General features: G+C 39.3%; 1 protein-coding gene across 1 annotated transcript in view; it reads left to right on the top strand.

Annotated features, from left to right (window-relative positions):
• Nucleotides 1-6,282: 6,282 nt before the first annotated feature.
• LOC110593846 (thymosin beta-4-like) overlaps nt 6,283-22,704 on the top strand; it is a 29,145-nt gene continuing 12,723 nt past the window's right edge. Inside the window, exon 1 of the mRNA XM_044922070.1 lies at nt 6,283-6,406. Within this exon, the coding sequence (XP_044778005.1) occupies nt 6,283-6,406 (124 nt within the window). The remainder of the gene's footprint in view (nt 6,407-22,704) is intronic.

The following is a 22,704-nucleotide window of genomic DNA, read 5'->3' as shown; positions in this document are numbered from 1 at the left end:
CATTCTATTCTTTGGCCTAGATTATCTAAAAATTTAAGGTAATAACAACTCCAATAATAACTCCAGTATTCTCCCAAAGTATTTTCACACTAATGATCTCATTTAAGCACAAAGCAGAATCCAGGTCTAACTTGCCAATTTTTTTTTTTTTTAAGATTTTATCCATTTATTTGAGACAGAGAGAATGAGAGACAGAGAGCATGAGAGGGAGGAGGGTCAGAGGGAGAAGCAGACTCCCTGCCGAGCAGGGAGCCGGACGCGGGACTCGATCCCGGGACTCTGGATCATGACCTGAGCCGAAGGCAGTCGCCCAACCAACTGAGCCACCCAGGTGCCCCTAACTTGCCAATTTTATGTCGCTCTGTTCCACAATGTATAATAATCTAGGGACAAAGTGAGGGATACCAATCACTGCTCTTCTATAATGTACACACCACAAAGAGTCTTGGCTCAATCACAGAACTGTCCAGAATGAAGCAGCTACCCCTTTATAGAAGAGAGCTGTCATTATACAATTGCATTTTTATGCCATTACTAACTTTCCACCACTTTGCATGGGAATGCGTATTTGTATGACGGTAAAAGTGATTAAATAACTAAGTGGACCTTGTAGTAAATGAGTTACTTCTTTGCTGCCATTATGTCTAATTCACCAAACATTATTCAGTCCAAAGGCTTTTTAGAATCATAAGTAGCCAAGATCATTTTTCACCTCATCATTCCATTATCTAAAATGAGAAAATACTTCTAAATGTGAAGATTACTCTTTCCAAAGATCCCTGGTGAACACTCCCATAGCAGTAGTGAAATCTATTAACTATATATTTTTTTCACAGCAGAAAGAAGATGCTAAAGGATGCCCACATAATCCTTCCAGCAACTTCCAAGAGTCAGATTCCTTCCAGACCATAAGTGGGCCCTTAGGGATGATGTTACTGAGGTGATGGCTGGCCGCCTCACCGCCTCTTAATTATGTGAAACATTAATGGGCTTTGGATTCACACCCAAAGTGTTCCAGAAGAAGTTGAGTCTAGATCTAGCATGAAATTTCCTAAGGAATATGAGTAGATCTAACTAGACTTAGCTTGATTCCACAGCTCTAATAACTTCTCCATGTGCTTTACTTCTTCCAAATCCATTTAATCAACTACAACCTGAAAGGTATTATTATCCCCATTTTTCAGATGGGGAAAATGAGTTTCAGTGACAATCAGTGACTTGCACGAGATCACAGATGCAGTTAACAATAGAGCCAGACCCCATGTCCAGGTTTTCTGAATTTCAGTTGCTGGGGGAAGAGAGAAGTTCAAGGGACAGCTCAAGAGGACAAAATTTCAACATCTCTTTGGCCAGTGGCAATTTTGTGACTTTGGGTAAGTCATCTCACCAAAATGGGTTGGACCAATCACTACAACTCCATATTACCTAAATATTCTAAAAGTTCTAGGGATCTAAATTTAATTCCTGCTTTTATATCTGTTCACTCTGGTCCTTGTACTCGACTCTTGACAGTTTCCAAAGTTAGGTAGGTTCTTTGGGTTTCTGCTCCATTTTCTCCTATGTCCAGTATGATCCCAATACTTCCATTTGCCCCAACGCAGGCCAAAATGTCCATTCGCACTTAAGAGTTTCTGAGTCTAGGTGGGAAAAGCAGAGGGGGCAGAGCCTTTCCTGTGCTTGGGGGTTCTCAGAACCCTGTGGTTAAAAGGTAAAGCCAAATTCATCCTTCCTTAATTCAAAAATTGGATTTGAGGGGCACCTGGGTGGCTCAGTTGGTTGAGCAACTGCCTTCGGCTCAGGTCATGATCCCAGAGTCCCAGGATCAAGTTCCATATCAGATTCCCTGAGTCTGCTTCTCCCTCTGACCCTCTCCCCTCTCACACTCTCTCTCTCACTCACTCTCTCAAATAAATAAAATCTTTTTTTAAAAAAAATTGGATTTGAAATAGATTGAAAGTTGCTTCAATGATAATCCTTATTATTACAGATTTAATAAATTATAGAGATTTCAGGAAATACTTGCAGAGTGGGAAGCTCTGTCCTCTTTTGGAAAATAAGCTCAGGAACATCACAGTCATGCATCAGATGATATAGGATGGTTACATGAGTACATTCACTTGTGTTGAAAAGTGAATGCTGGGGTCCAGATAGATGTCTGTCCTTGGTTGATTTGAACATGATAAATCTATTTTTTATAGAGTTAAAAATGTCTTTTTCTTCAGTTGTCTCTACAAAACTCTAACCAATAATTCATGGAATTGCTTGCCCCCCAAGAGAGATGCTATATCACCTTAGACACAAACTCATGAAAAATTTAGGTGGTAGATAAAAACCAGTCACAACATTATCCCTCCTCTCTCTCCTTCCTCTATCTCTCTCTCTTTCCAAGCTGAAGAGAAATTTTAGTAGCAAGTCTTGAATGCAGTATAAAAAACAAATTGCTTTGTAGTACTTAATCTACATCTGTTTGTTTTGTTGTCTTTTATTCCATAGCACTGGAGGAGCAAGCAAAAGCCCAAATGTGCTCAGGATTCAGAGTTGAGTTTAGACACCATTCTAGACACTAGAATTAGCATGAAAAAAAATTTAATTGTATCCATAAAAAGGAACGTAACCCAGAACTTGAGGGAAAAATTTCTTTGAATAATCATTTGGTATGGTCCTATGCCTCTAAGCAAAACAGAATTCAATCTTCCTAAAAGAGATGAATATGTCTCATGTACCTAGGGATGGAAAATTGATCTTCCTATTGCTTAATAATGCAATGTTTAGAAAGGCAATATGCTTATAGAAAGCAAAAAGGGCTTGCATTCCTAAAACACAGGTTCCAAGCTTGGCTACAACTTTTACTAACTGGCTATATTGACCTAGTAAAGTCACTTAACCTCTCTGAGCCTCATTTTCTTTATCTTCATTACAGAATTTTCATTACAGATTTTTTACTGTAATTTTCATGACAGTTTTAAAAAAGGCTTTTTAGGGGCGCCTGGGTGGCTCAGTCTTTAAGCGTCTGTCTTTGGCTCGGGTCATGATCCCAGGGTCCTCCCTGCTCCGCGGGAAGCCTGCTTCTCCCTCTCCCACCCCCCCTGCTTGTGTTCCTTCTCTCACTCTGTCAAATAAATAAATTAAATCTTTAAAAAAAAAAAAAAAGTCCTAATGAGGGATGTCTGGGTGGCTCAGTCAGTTAAGTGTCTGCCTTTGGCTCAGGTTATGATCCCAGGGTCCTGGGATGAAGTCCCCCATTGGGCTCTTTGCTCAGTGGAGAGCCTGCTTCTCCCTCTCCCTCCGTCTGCCACTCCCCCTGCTTGTGCATGTGTGTGCTCGATCTCTCTCTCTCTCCAACAAATAAATAAATAAAATCTTTTTAAAAAAATAAAAAGCCTTAGTGAATTAATAAAAGTAGGCACTGAACATCAGTAGCTGATAAATCACACACACACACACACACACACAAAATATCCAGATTATGGATTTTCAAGGAAAAATAAACCTGATTCTAATGAAGCCACAAAATTAACAGGAAAAACAGTAGACAGAGGACCATATTAAGCCATACCACAGGGATGCAATCAGTAAAATTCAGACTGTGGGAAACATTATAAGATAGACAACCCAGTATCTTTGACAACAATAACAGAAAAAAATAGCAAGTGAAAACAAAAAGACAGAAAAAGAGGAAGAAAATATACACCAAAAGAGACTTAAGGGACATACACAAATCTAATTTGGATTCTGACTCAAACAATTGTGAGAAAACACTTGTGGAGTCTCTAGTTTCCACTCAGGGATAAAAAGCTGCATAGAACATAATTTTCACACTTACAACAGCAACTACCAAAAAAAAAAAGCCAGACAAACTACAAATTCGTGACTTTTTTTCAAACCCATTGGAAAATGAGGTCTCAGGGCAACCAACTGGTCCAAAACACAAGAAGAGGGAGATACCTGTAAGGAGAGAAGAAATGTGGCCATTCATTTATCTGAGGTAAATGTCACTGGATGGACAACCTGTGAGAGAGTTCAGTGAGAATAGTTAATATAATATTAGCAAATCAAATCAAACATTATGCAAAAAGAATAGTACCTCACAACCAAGGAGGGTTTATCCCAGGAATACTGATTTGAAAATCAATCAACATAAATCACAATGGTAACAGAAAAAAATAAAGAAGGAAAAACATCATGCTTAATGGCAAAAAACTGAATGCTTTCCCATTGAGATCAAGCAAGGGATGTCCTCTCTCACCACTCCTATTCAACACCAACTGGATGCATCATACTGGGCACATTCCAGGCAACACAATAAAACAACAAAAGAAAATCAAAGGCTTACAAATTGGAGAAGAAGAAAGAAAATGGTCTCCATTCATATTATGACATGATTGTCTATGTAGAAAATCACAAAATATACACCAAAAATACCTCCTAGAACTAGTATTTGAGTTGGGCACCTTTGCAGGCTACAAAGTCAATTCTGCATACTGGCAATGACAAATTAGAATTCAAGGTTTTTTTTAAATACCATTTATAATAGCCCTCCAAAAATGAAATTTAGTTTCATATATGTCATTCATGCTATATGTAGAACATAATATATGCAAGATCCGTACAGTGAAAACTACAAAACACTAAAGGAAAAAAAAAAAAAACAAGGAAGATCCAAATAATCACATTCATAGATGGAAGACACAGTATTATTAAATTGCCAGTTCTTCCCAATATGATCTATAGATTTAACAGAAAATCACTGGTATACAGTAACCCTCTATACTGCTTTTGAAATTCTTCTGTATGTCTAAAATTATCTCAAAATAAAAGCCTTTAAAATTTGTAATTAAGGAATTACTATTAATTTGCTTTTAGATGAGATGAAGGTATTGGGGTTATGTTTTAAAAATCCCCACCTCTGAAAGACATAGATTTAAATTTTAAATAACTGGAAACTCTAAATGGCAGCCACCATAGAATTACATGTTTTAAATAAGAATCATGGATGCTAAAATTGGTGAGTGAAAGTATTATGAGAAACAAGATATTTGTATTGTCTCAAATATCTCCCCACAAGATACTTATTAAATATAAAGAGAATGATAGTAACTTTACAGTGAAGTAACCTGGCAAACATTATCTTAAGCAAGTACCTCCTGATATGATGCACTGAGAAGGATATGGTACCATTACTGAGTACTCATGCCAAAAATGCATAACCTGAATCTTAATCACACAAGAGCATTACATAAATCCATACTGAGGGAGAGTCTACAAAATGACTGGCTTATACTCTTTAAAAATGTGGAAATCATGAAACAGAGAGACAGACTGAATTACTGCTCCAGATGAAAGGAGACAAATGATATGGGATCCAAATGCAACATCTGATCCTGGGTCAGATCCTGGATCTGAAAAAAATATTCTCTTTGCTGTGAAGGACATTAATGGGGCAAATGGCAACATTTAAATAAGCTCTTAGATTGGCTAATAGTGTTGTGTCATTTTTAATTTCTTGATTTTGATCACTGTACGATGGTTATGTTTTTCAAGACTCACACAATGAAGTATTTGGGGAAAAGGGGGACACCAAATCTTTAATTTACTCTCAAACAGTTCAAAAAAAATATATATATATATATATACATAATACATAAACACACAGAGAGTGAAATATTAGAGAATACTTATTATATTTATGTAGTATATGTTTTATTTATGTATTTATGTAGAAAGAGAAAATGATAAAGCAAGTATGTTACAATGTTATCATTTAGGTAACTTATGTAAAGGGTAAGAATTTTTTGCACTATTTTTGCAACATTTTTGCAACTTTTCTAAAAGTCCCAAAATATTATCCCAAAATAAAAGGTTTTAAAAATTAACAAGAGGGCGCCTGGGTGGCTCAGTTGGTTGGGCGACTGCCTTCGGCTCAGGTCATGATCCTGGAGTCCCGGGATCGAGTCCCGCATCGGGCTCCCTGCTCAGCGAGGAGCCTGCTTCTCCCTCTGACCCTCCCCCCTCTCATGTACTCTCTCTCATTCTCGCTCTCTCAAATAAATAAATAAATCTTTAAAAAAAAAAATTAACAAGAGATAATAATAACATCTTGAGTCCATGGCCTCCCCTATTTCCAACTAGCTTCAGTCTATCCCAGAAGCAAACTGACTCTATGTCTCTCATCCATTAGACCATCTCAGCCACCTGACTTAAAACAACACAAATAGACTCGGCGGCCACTGAACAGACCAGACTTCGCTAGCTCAGGCGCCTCGCTCCACTTCCTCTGCATCCATGTCTGAAAAACCCAATATGGCTAAGATTGAGAAATTTGATAAATCAAAACTGAAGAAGACAGAAATGGAAGACAAAAATCCACTGCCTTCAAAAGAAATGACTGAACAGGAGAAGCAAGCAGGTAATTGTAATGAGGCATGCACCACCACTATGCACTGTGCATTCCACAAGCATTGCCTTATTTTACTTCTTTTAGCTGTTTAACTTTATAAGATGCAAAGAGGTTGGACCAAGTTTAAATGACTGCGCTGCCCCTTTTCACATCAAAGAACTACTGACAACGAGGGCTGCTCCCGCCTATCCCATCTGCTGGTCTGGCTGGCAGGGAAGGAAAAGAAATTGAATTTTGGTGAAGGAAGAAGCGAGGTAGGACAACAGTGAAATCTAGAGTAAAAAAAAAGCTGGCCCAAGGTGCCCTGCAGGCTATAAAATGCAGGTTTAATCAGAGCGCCAAAATGATTTTAATTATTGGAATGCACAATTTTTTTCAAATGCAAATAAAAAGTTTTAAAAACCAAAATTTAAAAAAAACCAAAAACCACAAACTTACTATCTTACAGATCTACAGGTCAGAAATCCAAAATGACTTTTTGTGGGCTACAATCAAGGTGCCAAGAGAGCTGGAAACCTCTTTTTTGGAGGCTCTAGGGGAGAATCTGCTTCCTTCCCTTTTCCAGCTTCTAGAGGCTGCCCGCATTCCTTGGTTCATAGCCCCTACCTCCATCTTCAAAACCAGCAGCATAGCATCTTCAGATCTTTCTCTGACTTCCTCTTCTGCCTTCCTCTACTTTAAAGAACCCTTATGCTTTAAAATGAGACCCACCAGGATAATCCAGAAAACCTCTGTATCTTAAAGTCAGCTGATTAACAACCTTAATTTCATCTGCAAACTAAATTCTTCCCTGCCATGTAATGAAATATATTCACAGGTTGTAGGAATGAGGACATGGACATCTTTGAGGGGCCATTAATGTGCCTATCACAGCTACCCCTTGCCTGGAATGCCTGGAAAGAGTGCCCTAAACCCTTCTAGCTAATCAGATCCCTAAATCATAATTCTTCAGAAACATGTCCTTAGCTAGTTGGAAATGTTATGGTGACTGCTCCAGATATAATTTCCTTAACACTCCCATCCCCAATAAACTTAACAATTTTGCTTACTCATTTTTTGTTTGTTTGCTTGCTTGTTTATTGTACAGCCTTCTTTCTTTGGCTGTTATTATCATTGTCTGACTGGGTCTATAAATTGTAAGGCTGATGCAGACAAGTAAAATAAATGTCACTGATAAGAAAACACTTCCTAATGTCTAACTTAAATTGCCTTTGCAGAAATGTAATCATTTATTCCTGTCCTCACTTTAGAAGTAACAGAAAGCAACTAGTCAATACCCACCATAAAAACCTTTTAGATTTAAAGTCCTTCTAATGCCAAACAAAAAAACCAACATGATATGCCAACCAAGTGGCCAATCTAGGATAAAGGCCAGTCAAGTTGGTTTTTGAAGTGATGGAGTGATACAGTCAAGCCCTAAGATAAATAGCCATCCATAAACATGACCTATATGATACCTCCAGCTTTTCTTCCTTAGCCAACATACCCTTACTTGGTCCTTGCTTATTTCCTGAAGTTCTCATAGTTTAGGTTGCCATCCCTTAGTTCTGATTCCTTCCTGACTCCTTTATGTAAGTTGGAACTTGGACCTGAGCTTTTTTTCTTCTCCAAATGGCAAAATCTTATTCATCTTTCAAGACTCTTCTCACATGATCCCTTTTCCCACCAAGAATGATTAGCTGCTCTCTTCTCTGTGTTCCCACTGGATGTGCCGGGGATTCATGCCTCTAACACAACAGTTAACTTGGTGGAAATCGAAGTTCTCTCTACATCACCATCGGTTTTGAACTCAAGTCTGGTTACTGGACTGTGAATTCCAAGGAGGCAGCTATTATGTGTCACATTATTGTTTATTCAATGAGTCAGTCCTCCAAGATTTCTTCCTACTTCTTTGTTTATTCCTTCTCCTATTTTCAGATCAATTCCCCTTTACCTAGAATTCCAACTCAGTGTTGGAATCCTTCAACACTTGGTCCTTGGTCCTCTTCTTCTCTCAGTAGGTATTCCTCTCCTAGTTAATTTTTCAGGTCCTTGCCATCCACTGTCTTCTGAAGGTCTTAAAGGAAACTCAAACACTTGTTCAGAACAAAACTCAGGAACTTTCTCCCTGAGAATGAGAACTTTTAGTCACCTCAGCACCCATTTTCCCCTTCCTACAGCAGCAACATCCAGATTTCCTTCAAGGACTTCACCTCTCCCACTCTTGGCCAATCTAGTCTCCATGATAATGACCCCATCCACAACCAGGGGTAAGCAGCAATTAACCTAAACCAATCCACATATCCCATCCCCCTGAGCAGAGTATCTATTGGCCTGTGGGCATATAATCCAATCAGAGCAAATGAGTCAGTATGATGTCTTAGCTGGGTTCCTGGAGACAAAAGCCCTCTTCCTATACCCAGTGGTCTGAGAATGTGGTCATTTTGCTTCCCTAAGCAGCCAAAGGTACCCAAGAGAAGTAGAGCTGAGAGACTGATCCTTATCACATTGTTTGGCCCCTAAACAAGTCATGCCTAAAGCCAGTTTAGCCTTTTTTTTTTTCATTTCTGTTAGTCAACTAATTCCCCTTTTGTTTAAGCCAGTTCATATTCATGAAGAACCTTAACTGAGACTCCTTCCCCCACACCTGACCTTCCAGAGTCCCCCAACTCAGTGAACAATATCATCATCCATTCAGCTAAGAAAGTCAGACACCTAGGAGTCATTTCAAATATTTCCTTGTCCCTCACTTGCCATAGCCAATCTGTCACCAAGTCCTGTCAATTAGAACGCTAAATATATTTCAAATCTACTTCTCTCCGTCTTTATTGCTCCAGCTATGTTTGCCTAGACTACTACAGCCCATGAACTGCTCTATCCTCACCTACCCTTGCCTTCCTCCAATCCATTTTCCACACTGCAGTCAAAATGATCTCTTTGAAGTGCAAAAGTGCTAATTCACCACCCTATTTAAAACACTCATTTTCCATTGCTTTTAAGACAAAGACAAAATTCCAAGCTCCTTAACATGGTATCTCATATCTGGCTTCCCCACAAGCAGCAGAATACAAAAGCTTGCTTGTACTGTTTCATTTAGGAAGTGACCCCAAGGAATAGGAGTCATGGATTAGGGAAAATGAGTGAAACAGGGAGGGAGGAAATGAATGAGCAAGTTGACCATCACTGTGAGCCACTGTATTAATCCAATGGGAACTTCTGAGGGACCGTGGGGAATGCATTTCAGAACTGTCCACCAGAGACAAAGGGGAGAAGCATTCACCAGTCAACTTTCATCCACCAATAATTGGGAGTTGCCTATGGATACTAACTCCCTGGCACTTGTGAGCTGCTCACATGTGACTGCCAGTGGTCTCCTATAAGTGCCCCAGGCCTGGGGACCAGAGAAGTCCCAGGCACACTTAGAATGAGGTCAGCACAAATTTGGTGGGAGCTGATGGCACTGTCCATCATAGCCTTGGCTGAAATCAGACTGAGGCCATGAGATAATATAGTACAGGTCTGATACCATGTACAGTCTGGCCTCTACCTGCCTTTCCAGCTTCCTCTTGACCTCTTATTTCATTCCAACCATGCTAGTCTTATGGCTCCTGGACTGCACATGTTCCCACCCACCACAGGGCCTTTGAACATGTTGTTTCCTCTGCCTGAAATGCTCTTTCCTTCCTATTTGTCTAGTTCCCTCTATTATTCATCAGAACTCAACTCAAGCATCACTTTCCCTAATAAGGTTTCCCTGACTGTTAAAGCCACCATAACGGGCACTCTCAGCATCATGTGCTTCTCCTTTGAGGCACATATGAAAGTTGCAGTTGTCTACTTGTGTGATCATTTCAGACTGTCTGACTCCACCTGGACTATTCGCAACATAAGGAGAACTACAGAATCCCCAGCATTAGCATGGTCTTTGGCACATGTCAGGCAATCAATAAAACATACTTGAAAGGATAAACAAATTTATCTTTTTATTCCCACTAATATCTTCAACAAATAAGTGCTCAAATGTTTTTAACACAGTTAAATAATTAATGGAGCTAACACTTTAAGAAGTGTTACTTTCTGATGGAATTTATTTAACTTTCACCAAACTGCATTCTATCCCTTAAAACTGCTATAGTGAGACTCTTCTGTGGGAAGCCAGACATTGTTTTTTTAAGACAGACTTTTTTTAAGTGTGTGATACCTGTAAAGAGCAAATTCCCCCAGAAAGAACAGTTGAGAAAGAGAGAAAAGAGAAATCATCAATGTAGATAAGAAAGCTTCTTTGTGGACCAAGACAGGGATGCTGTCTAAAACAAATGGGTATAGGTTACTGACCACAAGAAGAATAAAATTCATTGGTATGTGAAAACAAATTCCCCAGAATCACTCCGAGCTCTCCCTTTTATGATTATTAAGTGCCTGCCCGGCTGCTGTGCAGTGGAAGAGGCAGGGAGGTTTGGTAGCTAGGCAACGGCCTGGAAACTCAAAGGGTAGGAGCTGTGATGCTGGCTCCTTCATAAAAGTGATAAGTGGCCTTGGGTAAACTCCCCTGCCTTGTTTTCTTCATCTGAAAAACAGCATCACCAGTCTGTCTTTCTGCTTCGAGGGAAGAAAAACAGAGTGAAGAGAACACTGCAACTGTAGGAAAGTGAGCTTGGCCTGGGGAGTGAAGAACACATCAGGGGACCAACTTTTCAAGTGAAATCACCACTTTATGACTAATGGGTTGAGCCTGAATAATCCGTGCCTCAGTTTATCCATCTGGGATGATTTATAGATAATGGCCAAGTCCTGAGTTAAGATACAAATTAAAATGTGGGTCTTTGGGGCACCTGGGTAGCTCAGCTGTTTAGCGTCTGCCTTTGGCTCAGGTCATGATCCCAGAGTCCTGGGATCAAGCCCCACACCGGGTTCCTTGCTCAGCAGGGAAGCCTGCTTCTCCCTCTCCCACTCCTCCTGCTTGTGTTCCCTCTCTCGCTGTCTCTCTCTCTCTGTCAAAAAATAAATAAAAATCTTTAAAATGTGGGTCTTTATTTCTGTAAGATCTCTCCCCCAAAGAGTCCTCAGACTTTCTCAGCTACCCCTAAACTAAGCACCTCAAAAGCAAATGTCATAGCTACATGATTCACTACACAAGCTCTAGCACCTAGCCCAGTGTCTGGTTCATAGTTAGTACTCAAGTGTTTACTGAATGGGCTCATTGATTATTTAAATAATACCAGCCACCACAGGGGTCCCTGGGTGGCTCAGTTGTTAAGCATCTGCCTTCGGCTCAGGTCATGATCCCAGAGTCCTGGGATCGAGCCCCACATCGGGTTCCCTGCTGTGCAGGAAGCCTGCTTCTCTCTCTCCCACTCCCCCTGCTTGTGTTCCCTCTCTCGCTGTGTCTCTCTCTGTCAAATGAATAAATAAAATCTTTAAATAAATAAATAAATAATACCAGCTCTTTAAATGGGGATAAAAGAGTTTATAACCTTAAGTGAAGCATTACTAGTCTTGAAGAAAAAAAAAAGTCCACTGAACAATTTTAAAGGAAATGGCCTAAAGGTAAGTCCATGCCAGGCCATGAATAGCCATGAAAGAGATTACATTTTGACTAATTCTTTTTCATTATTTTTACTATTATTTAGAACAGTCCCAAGTAATATAGTTATAGCCCAACAGCATTCCTCTCTCCAAATATAACTGTCATTCCTGTAGAGTAAGTTTTAAAAATGTTTATATATTATCAAAATTAAGTTTCAAAATGAGCTACAGTATCTGGAAAAAGAGGATAATAATATTTCACAGAAACTAATTGGAAACTTGTTTTGAAATAAAGTAGTTATTATTTCCATCATGGAGAGATGAAAGTATAGAGATTTCCTTTTATCTCGCCCAGCCTAGTCTTACATTATTTATTCAAGCTAAAATTAAAACCTGGCCAAATCCTACTGAGGCATTGCATATCAGTTAGAGATTATTCTTCTAGAAATGAACTTTTGTTCACAAATTTCATTATGCAGTTACAAATGACTATTATTAAAATGTAACATATAAAACTAAATTGTCTTTTTTTTCCCCTAGCTATGCACAAGGTCCACTTTCCTATGCAGTATTATTCTTTTCTTCTGGACTTGGTAGCATGCTGTCCCTCTGCCCATTGCCTTAGCATACAGAACATCTCACGATACCCATTCCACTCACCTGGAGCCCCCCCTTAATGTCATTTTTTATTGCTCCATCCCTTACACCCCAAAGAACAGACACCAAGGGACATTCTCTCCTGATGACCTTGCTAAGGCCCATTTTCATTTTTTCTTCAGACTCAAACTTCAGGCAAAGTGATTACATACAAAAAAAAGTACCTGGGGTGTGGTGTCAACCCATTTGCGGTGTCTGAATGCCTAATTTTTTCTTGCCTATCCCCCCAGGCCCTGTCACATCCTACTCATTTTGTTTGGAATGTTCTTCCTTGATTGCCTAACTCTGATTTGTCCTTCAGGTCTCAGCTTAGATGGAACTTTCTCCATAAAGATTTCCCTGACCTATCTCCCAGCTCCCAGGTCAGGTACGGCCTCTGTGTTCCCATGGCATCCTGCACCATGGAGCACTTGCAACTTTTTCTTTTTAATTGGCTCTACCTCCCCCTGGGTTGTAAACCCCATGTGAGCAAGAGTAGGTCATATTGGCTCACTATTCATTCACCAGTGCCCAGTACTATGATAGGCATATAGCAGTTGATCAATAAGTATTTCACCAATTTTGGATTTAGATTCTACTCTGGTATTTGGCCCCTAGGAAAACCATTCTTCCATCTGAATCCCAAAGAATCTTCACTATCTAAAAGCTTTCCTGGCATTAACTTTGTGGTTCATCAGGGTTCTCCTTGGTTCTTCACCTTGGGAACTCTAATTTCTCCTCTGCTCATTTCCTTCTACTCCTGGAAGGTTTTGCCTAGCACATCCAGGGTCTTCTCTTCTGGTCAATCTGTTTCAGTCATGCTCATTAGTTTTTTGTTTTGGGGTTTGTTTTTTTTGAGAGAGAGAGACAGATAGCGAGAGAGAGCATGAGCAGCAGGGAGAGGGAGAAGTGGGCTCCCTGATGTGGGGCTCAATCCCAGGGTCCCAGGATCATGACCTCAGCCAAAGACAGACGCCCAACCAACTGAGCCACCCAGGTGCCCCATACTCATTAGTTTTTAAACCTGGTCGAACTTTTCCAGTTCTCAGCATCCATAGCCCATCTCCTGTACATCCAGGCCACATTTTACTTTCTTTCTACCTCTAGTTGACTCCTTAGCTCTCTCTAGCTCAGCAAGAATAAAATTTGGTATGTATTTGTTAAGGGAGGTGGGGGGGGCACTAAAAATGTATCTAGGCACTGCATGGATTGTCGTACAAGACAACTATTTTAAGAAAATTCTAATCTAAGTTTCTGTGCATCTACATTACCTGTGCTCTTGGTCTTGCTCAAACTTTCCCTTTGCCCCAGGACAGTGACACTCTGCTACTTCCTTTCTAAATAATAGGAGGCCCACCCTAATCCTGAGAGTCATTTTCCAATCAATTCAGTCTAGCTTTTCCCTCTGCCTCGTTGCTGCCAATAGCTGATTTTCTTCATCATAGGTTTCTAGATTTGTGTATTTGTTTGACCGTGAATAAAGATAGACATAAGGGCAGATTTTCCCAGGAGGAAGTCAATCTGGTCATTTTTGTACAGTTTGCCTAAAGACTGTCTTGGTTCACATCTTGGTTACATGTAAAGAGAAAAGCTAATTAATATTGCTTATCTTTATTCTTCTTGTTTTCCTTGTTTGACGTATGAGAGAATCAATAAATAATATCCCTCTCACCCCTTCTGAAGTTAAAAATCTATTGAGAAACAAGACACAGGAGATGAATAGAAATCAAAACATCAGCTTTATTATTATTATTACTGATAAAACTAATTAGAGAATTTGCCTTGAGGTCTGGGCACAAAAAGACTTGCTAACACTGTTCCTCAATTGGGCAGATTTATCCACCAATCACAGTCATCCCTACACTACTGTAGGACCTTCCCCACCCTGCTTCTGTAAGTTTCCAACACATATCAGTATCCTGGAGAAAGGAGAGCTCCAAGATTTAAGTATGTTTAGTTCTTCTCCAGTCAGAGAAGGCCAAGAATGTAATGGCTGTTATGCCAAAGGAAATCCATTATGAAAACATAAAGGCAGGGGGATGAAGAATCCTTCTGTGTAGCAACCAAATTCTATCAAAGATTCCAATGGTCCTAATATGGCCCAAAGATCTGATAGGCTCAAGGTTCCCTTGGTGATTGCAAATTTGCCTTTCCATACTGCTATGAAACAATATTTTATGATTCCCATGATTTATTGTGGATTTGTTTGGCGTCATCTGGGATGTTTTCCTTTATCGTTCAAACTAGGAAATGGCTGCGCAGGTTACTTGGAATCTCTTGGATTCTAAGAAGAAAGTCCTTTTTTATTTCAAACCAGACTCAAATGAGAGTCTTTATAAAAATATGTCCATTCACTTTGCTACCACCATGAATATACTAAATGTAATTTAATCATTCTTTGTTGATTCATGGTCTTTGAGAGTCTCACATCCTTGTTGTTTATACCAAGTCTCACTGTTTGACACTAGATACACAGAGATACAAGATATGAAAAATTGGATTGAATGTGCCCTAACCAAAGGACAAACTGTGGCTCACCAGGAAACTCTCTGATGAGGTCAGAATTTTTAAAATATAGTTGAAAGATGATAGAAATACATTAAAAATGATGATGGTGGTGGTGGCGATAAGTACATACTATATGCCAGACACTATTCTAAGACCTTTGTGTTTATTAAATTGTTTACTCTCAGGGCGCTGGGGTGGCTCAGTTGGTTAAGTATCTGACTCTTGATTTCGGTTCAGGTCATGATCTCAGGATAGTGAGATTGGGTCCCACTTCAGGCTCTGCACTCAGCACAGAGTCTGCTTGTCCCTCTCCTCCCCACCCCCCACCCCTGCTTATACCGCTCTCTCTCTCAAATAAATAAATAAAATCTTTAAAAAAAAAAAAAGAAAGAAAAGAAATTTAAATTGTTAACTCTCAAATTCTACAAGGTAAGCATTATCTCCATTTTACAGAGAAACAACTTATATGCAGACAGGTAAACTGATCTGCCCATGGTCTTACTGCTAGAGTAAGTGGAACAGCCAAGATTTGCCCCTGGTTGTATGGTTCCAGAGCCTTTGCTAATAACTGCCTTCTAAAACAAGATAAAATGTGCATAGGAATATTGAAGTGAAAGAACATAATAGGCACTGTTGTGAAATATGCTTATGAGAAATATGGTTAAGCCTTTCATCCACAAACTCTGAAACACACTCACCCCTAATCAGCTACAATCAAAGTAAAAAAGATGAACCTAAAAAACACACTTCACTGCTTGCGGCAGATGATACAACATTAACAAACAACAAAGAGAAAGTCATATATCACAACTTCTATTGTATTTCCATCTTCTGTATCAAGGAGAATGATCTTTAGACTCAGGAGGGCTGAATAAATGTAGTTTAAAAGACACTAAAGTATGAGGTAAGTAAGGTGATAGCAGGAGACCACCTCGCTGTTTTAAATGAGTTCGAGTCTCTAGGCCTAAACAAATTACATCCCAGAGTATGGAGAGACTTTGCAGATATTATCTAAGAGTCCCTGTCAGTAATCTTTAAGGAATCAGGGAGAATAGAAAAGGTACTGAGGCAATGGAGCTAGAAAAATAGTATTCCAGTTTCTCAGCATGGGGGGGAAACATGTATCCCATGATCTACAGATGTGCAAGCTTGGTTTTGAAACATGGTAATACTCTAAAATGATGAGACAGATGATTTGTGAGTCCTCAGAAAAGGACATGGTAATCACTAAGAACCAGGACAGATTCATTGGGGGAAACATAAAGATCCTACATGCCTCTTTTTCATAGGTCTAAGGACAGGTGAGAGTGGGGTGCCATGCCCACAGGGAGGGATGTGAGAGCAACCTGGCTGACGTTCCTATCACCCTGTGCATCACCAGGGTTGATGCAGAGGATTGGGCTGGCTGATGGGTTCCCTTTGCTTTACACTCCATGAAGGCACACATTTATTCAGAGAGAAACACCAGAGGGAGAAAGGCCTTCATAAGGACAAGGAGATACAAATTCTGTGCCTCCCTGAACCCCAGTGTTTATAAAATCATTGTCCACAATAGCCAACTACAGAAAGTGCCCAGATGTCCATCAACAGATGAATGGATAAAGAAGATGTGATAAATATACAATGGAATACTTCTCAGCCATCAAAAAAATGAAATCTTGCCATTTGCAATGACATGGATGGAACTAGAAAGTATTATGCTAAGCAAAATAAGTCAATCAGAGAAAGACAATTATATGATTTCACTCATATGTGGAATTTAAGAAACAAAATAGAGGAGCATAGGGGAAGGGAGAGAAAAATGAAACAAGACGAAATCAGAGAGGGAGACAAACCATAAGAGACTCTTGATCATAGGAAACAAACTGGAGGTTACTGGAGGGGGTTGGAGGAGGATGGGGTAACTGGCTGATGGGCGTTAAGGAGGGCACATGATGGAATGAGCACTGGGTATTTTTTTTTAAGTTTTATTTATTTATTTGAGATAGCACGAGTGACAAATGGGGTGGGGAGAAGGGGCAGAGGGAGAGGGAGAAGCAGGCCCTCCACTCAGCAGGGAGCCTGGGCTCGGTTCCAGGACCCTGGGATCATGACCTGAGCCGAAAGCAGACGCTTAACTGACTGAGCCACCCAGGTGCCCCTGAGCACTGGGTGTTATATAAGACTAACAAATCACTGAACTCTACCTCTGAAACTAACAATACACTGTTAAATTATTGAATTTAAATTTAAAAAAAAAAAAAAAGAACACAAAAAACAAATTCCGTGCCTCCCCAAAGCCCCGAACAAGCTCACATTCATCTGTGGTTCATATTAATTGGGGCAAGCATATTTAGAAAGTCTCTTAATTTTCTTGGGACCTGATAGATATGAGTATTTTTAAGGAAATAAATGCCCCGTTGACCATTCATACCAAAAATGCTTAAATTTATGAATCAATACCCTTCTGACTAGAACCTTTCCCTTCATGCATAGCTCACTTCCTCCCTCCATCAGGACTCTCCTCAGTGTCGCTTCCTTAGGGAGATTTTCGCCAACCTACCTGATATAAGATAGTATTTGCCCCCTATCATACCCTGAGTATCTTGTTTTATCTTTCCACATAGTTCTTGCCATTATCTGATATCATACTATATACTCTAGCTCTTACCACTATCTAATATTATATATACCATGATACGTGTGTGTGTGTGTCTGTCTCTGTATGTATGTCTTGCAAAGCCAACAAATTCTATGTGAATAATGTCCCTACATTGTGTGGTAGCCTTGTCCTTTTGAATGTCAGCTTCATGAGGGTGTGGTGAAGCTTGGCCTGGAAGAGGACTGACTTGAGGGAAAGGGGAGGCTGGATAAAGTAGCCCTCCACATAATTGAAGAACCATCACAACAAAATAAAAGGACATTTTCTGTTGCCCCTGATGAGTGAAGCTATAGGAAACAGGTTTGGCTACAGATACAAAGCTTACTCATAATTAGATGCCTTCTGTGCTGTGAGCTCCCAGTCTACCAGTGGAGATATTCAAGCAGAGGCTACAAAACAACCTGGCCCAGATACTTTAGTATCTACCCAAAGGGATGAGAAACTAGGTTGATCTGTGGATTGTTTTTCAGTCCAACCTCATTCTACACATAGTGACCTTATTTTCTGAACCCCAAACCAAGATCTGTGGTCCTATAAAAAGACTTCTGTGTTGCTTCTGGGTTTGAAAGACCATCTAACAGATATAGTGCATCATCCGGGACTATTTAGCCACCAAAATATTGAGTTTCGAGGAGATGTCAATGATTGAAATAATGAGAAAATATTTGAAACTGGCACTTTCCTTAGAAAGGGAGGACATAAAATCACTCTAGGACAGGCATTTTTTCCTCTTTGAGTACTCCTGTTTTAACTAAATAGGCAGAAACTCTTGGTTGGAGTTCACTCATTTTTTTTTCTAGCACAGTTAAGTTTTTATTTTTTTAAAGATTCTTAATTTTCTTAAGTAATCTCTACATCCAGCATGGGGCTCAAACTCACAACCCCAAGATCAAGAGTTGCATGCTCTACCGACTAAGCCAGCAAGCCCCCCCAACCCAGTTTTCTTGAACCATGGTGTCTTCCTCCAAAAGCTGAGTACCAAAATGTAACTACCTATTTTAGTTCATTCAGATTTAGAAAATCAAGAAGTCCTTGGAAAAGCTTCTGGGAGCACATTAAAATTCTACGCCGTCCTAGAGAAGCTATGCAACCCTTCCCTCACAATGTCACTTCTATCTCTGTATGGAAACTGCAGTCTATGCAGCTTATCAAGGTCCCAAATTATCCTAGTTCCTCCAGCCTACACCACAGTGCCTCCCCATCAACTCCCCATTTTAGGATTCTTGCACCAAGAGGTGGGTGAGACAAGAGACTCCCTCCCTCCCCCTACTTTTGCTCCCCTTGGCCAAATCTGGACTCTCCTTTATCCACAGGAATCAGTCAGACTGATTGAGATATTGTAATTTCAGAGTGAGCATTGGGCTGGTATCAGCTGTTCCCTATTAGACACAATGTTCTTTTCAATAGACTACTCTGTTTCACACTGACAGTCATTTTTCACCCTGCATGGCAGAATTTCAAAGCCAAGAATCCTGTATTACACAGTAAACAAACAAAATTAGACTCAAAATTGCCTTTTTTGATTTTGATATATTAATCAACTCTTCAGGAAAGCTTCTAAACATTTTCAATTACATAAAAAACAGGCTGGCAACATTTTCCAACTTCAAAAAAATCAGGCTTAGTTAAAGGTTTGTTTTCCATTCCACTGATACTCTGTATTACATATTTGCAACTGTTTCTGTTTTAGGACAGATTGATTAATAGCATCAGTTCTAAAAAAAATCCCACCATGTCCACAGGGGGAAAAAAAGTATTTCCATCTGTGATCTTCATTAACCAAGGCAGATCTATCTATTTTGGTGTGTTTTCTTCTTGCTTCAGCTGCAGCCTTGGGTCCCTGAGTATCTCCGAAACTATGGGCCCCATGGTTGCCATTAAATGCTAATTGTGGGTCAGGGGGGTACTCTGGAGATACAAAGCAAGTAATGGATCAAATAAGCCAAGGGAAAAGAGAAATCTTGACACCCCAGAGACCCAGCCTCCCTCCTGTACTTAACATCTTACTTGACTAGACAGGAAAACTAACAATGAAACTAACAATGAAAAGATGCTGAAAAACAAAACAACAAGTAAGATATGGTCAAAGGGGATGTATACCAAAAAAAGCATATACTGGACAATTATGTGCTTAACAGATTTGACAATGACAGTAGCTAAAATATTTAATTACATCTACTGTTACTTTCTTTAAGAAGTAGAAATCATAGGAAGAATGCTACTAACTAAAATGTTTACACATCCTTCCCTAAATGTATTCTTCAAGAGCTTAAATGGTGACTATAGTTAATACTGTATTGCATATTTGAAACTGCTAAAAGAGTAAATTTTAAAAGTTCCCATAACCAAAAACAAAACAAAACCAAAAAACTGTAACTACGAATGGTGATGGATGTTAGCTAGTCTTATTGTGGTGATCATTTTGCAATATATATAAATATCAAATCATTATGCTATATGCCTAAAACTAATATAATGTTTGTCTGTAATACCGCTATAAAAAAAATCTTCATTAAAATAGGAAAGAAAAGAGCTTAAGACAACTCCTGCTGTTAATGGCTAAAGTTTTTTATAACCCTTAAAGCACTATCTTATCTATTAGTTAAAACTGGCAAGTTATCAGGATTTACTTAATCCCTGCAATTTGCAGTGGGTGTCACCCATAAGAATATAAAAGAATCGGAATACAGAAAATCTGTTCATGCAAAGAGCTTACAGTATATGGTAGAAACTGGACAAAAAATGCTTGCAAAACATGTTAAGAATACCTGACATGTGAAAACAAATGGGATCTATTCTATAATTAGATAAGGCTGTGTGTATTTACTACATGAGAATATCACCTCCCTTATTAAAATGAAACGGAAGCTTTCAGCACTTGAAGGAGCTGCTCCTGAAGGACAGGAGGGCTGACCAAGTGACCACAGCTCTGCCTTGTGATTTTTCATAAACACACACACACACACACACAATTTTCTTGGTACTCCTTACTACAAATGAGACAGACTAAAATTTTCAAAAAGACTTTATTATTTCACTCTTCACAAGATGCACCAAAGCAATCAAGCTTATAGATTCTGGCACAATAGCTACGTAACCCTCTTGGCCCCCACAAATATTCATTCTTATTCACCAAAGTTGCTAGGGATTCAACACTAATCTGAGGCTGTGGGCCTCATGCATGCCATTAAAGACAGAATTTGTAGGTCTTGTCCTAGGATTCCCCAAAATTGGGGATGTCTCCCATCTCAACATAAACTGTACTTTAATTCTTTATACTGTGATGGGGAGGAAATTTCAGGATGCCAGAAGATAAAGACTCATAAAAGAATATTAAGCACTTCTTATCTCCTATCAAATGCAATGCCAAACAATATTTCATTATAACTCATTGTACTTCCAGCACTCTGCCTAAAGGTGAGAATCTTTATCATCCAAGCTAGCATTGCTCAGTTAGGGAGTGGAGTGTGGAAAGGAGTTTCACCCCCTACTGGTGAGTTTCTGCAGGGATGAATTAGAGGAAGGTTTCCCAGCAAGTAGACAGAATTCGGAAAAAGGTTTTACTTGTTTATGGGCAGAAATCAGAAACACATAGTAACATCGAGTTACATCTTTGTTCTGCCTTATATGGGACGGGAAAGAACAAGTTTCTTCCCAATCTCTCTCCATAGACATACCTACCAAAAAGTGCTGGCAGGCAGGTATTCTAAATTAATAGGCTTTACACGGGTATTTTTAAAGCTTTCTGTAGATATTTCTTATTTTCCTCCTCACTGTAAATGTACTGCAGCCTGTGTGCCAGAAAAGGGTATAGGACTTTGTTCTTTGGTTAAGAACAATGATCACAGTCTATTAGTTTATTTCCAAGAAAAGAATGAATCACTAACCAGCGATGCCAAAGGCTCAGGCCCCACCTGGCGACTTTCCTAAGAGTCTCTCTGAACAGACCCATCTGTTCAGTTCATTCACAATTTGCTTTGTCTAGAATGAAACACCTGACTGCATAGTGTCACCCTTGACTGAGACCCCATCCTCTACTTTCATGGTTTGGTCCCCTAATGGGTCCGATGACAAATCTCCTCATGAAACCATGACATTCAAAGAAGAGTTACTCACAAAGTAAAGGGAGATGCTATTATGTCAGTAACTGTACATGGTAACGGCATTTCAAGGGATCGTAGCAAAAATGGAGCAACTTATTAAGGAGAGAAATGAATTGAGGAGGATTTTCTAAAGATGGTAAGACTTCCCTATAGGCTTGATCATTATCCAAACGCATTCATTTTATAAGGTGCCTATAAACTGTAACCCTGGTGATTTACATGAATTAACATCCATGTCTAGTAATCACTCAGCAGAAAAATTAAATATATCTGAAATATATGTCAAATTAATTTTTTGTTTAATTTATCACAACACAAATCCCAATTCACGTATGTTCAGTCTTCTAAAGTTCAGCTGCTATTACATGATTCTGTGCTCCTGACTTTAAAAAAAGGAGGAAAGTTCATTTTTAAGCCATCTAAATTAAGCATTTTTATTAGGAAAACAATATGTCAGCTCAAAGGAGATGGCTATGCTAAGGTAACGAAAGGTCTACATCATTCCTTGCGCTGACTGAGGTGATTCCCCATTCAGTGTTGTGTCCCAGAATAACCAAAGAACTTAAAAGAGGAAAAAGAAACTGCAACAAAAATGGAACCCTGTGAGATTAATAATTATATAATTTAATATTTATATGATTGTACCTAAAACACTAACTCAAGGTATAAAGAAATGTCACGGGTTAAGAGAAGTCGAAATACTTACAGTTATCAAGAGAGTGGTTATTGGCAAGTGAAACCACATGAAAAGCCCCATGCCTGGTCCTACTGAGCAATTTTCAGACTTCGGCTCATTTTGGCAACTACAGGCAAAGAGTACAAAGAGACCAGAATTATAATTAGATGATTTTACATTGCATCAATTAGCATGTTTCTATTGAAAAAAGAAAGCTGAGTAAAATTGGCTTAAATAA

The sequence above is a fragment of the Neomonachus schauinslandi genome, chromosome 16 (assembly GCF_002201575.2).
Source record: "Neomonachus schauinslandi chromosome 16, ASM220157v2, whole genome shotgun sequence".
In the NCBI taxonomy this organism is placed as follows: Eukaryota; Metazoa; Chordata; class Mammalia; order Carnivora; family Phocidae; genus Neomonachus; species Neomonachus schauinslandi.
The sequence above is the reverse complement of the archived record's forward strand: the minus strand, read 5'-3'. Positions and strand labels throughout refer to the sequence as shown.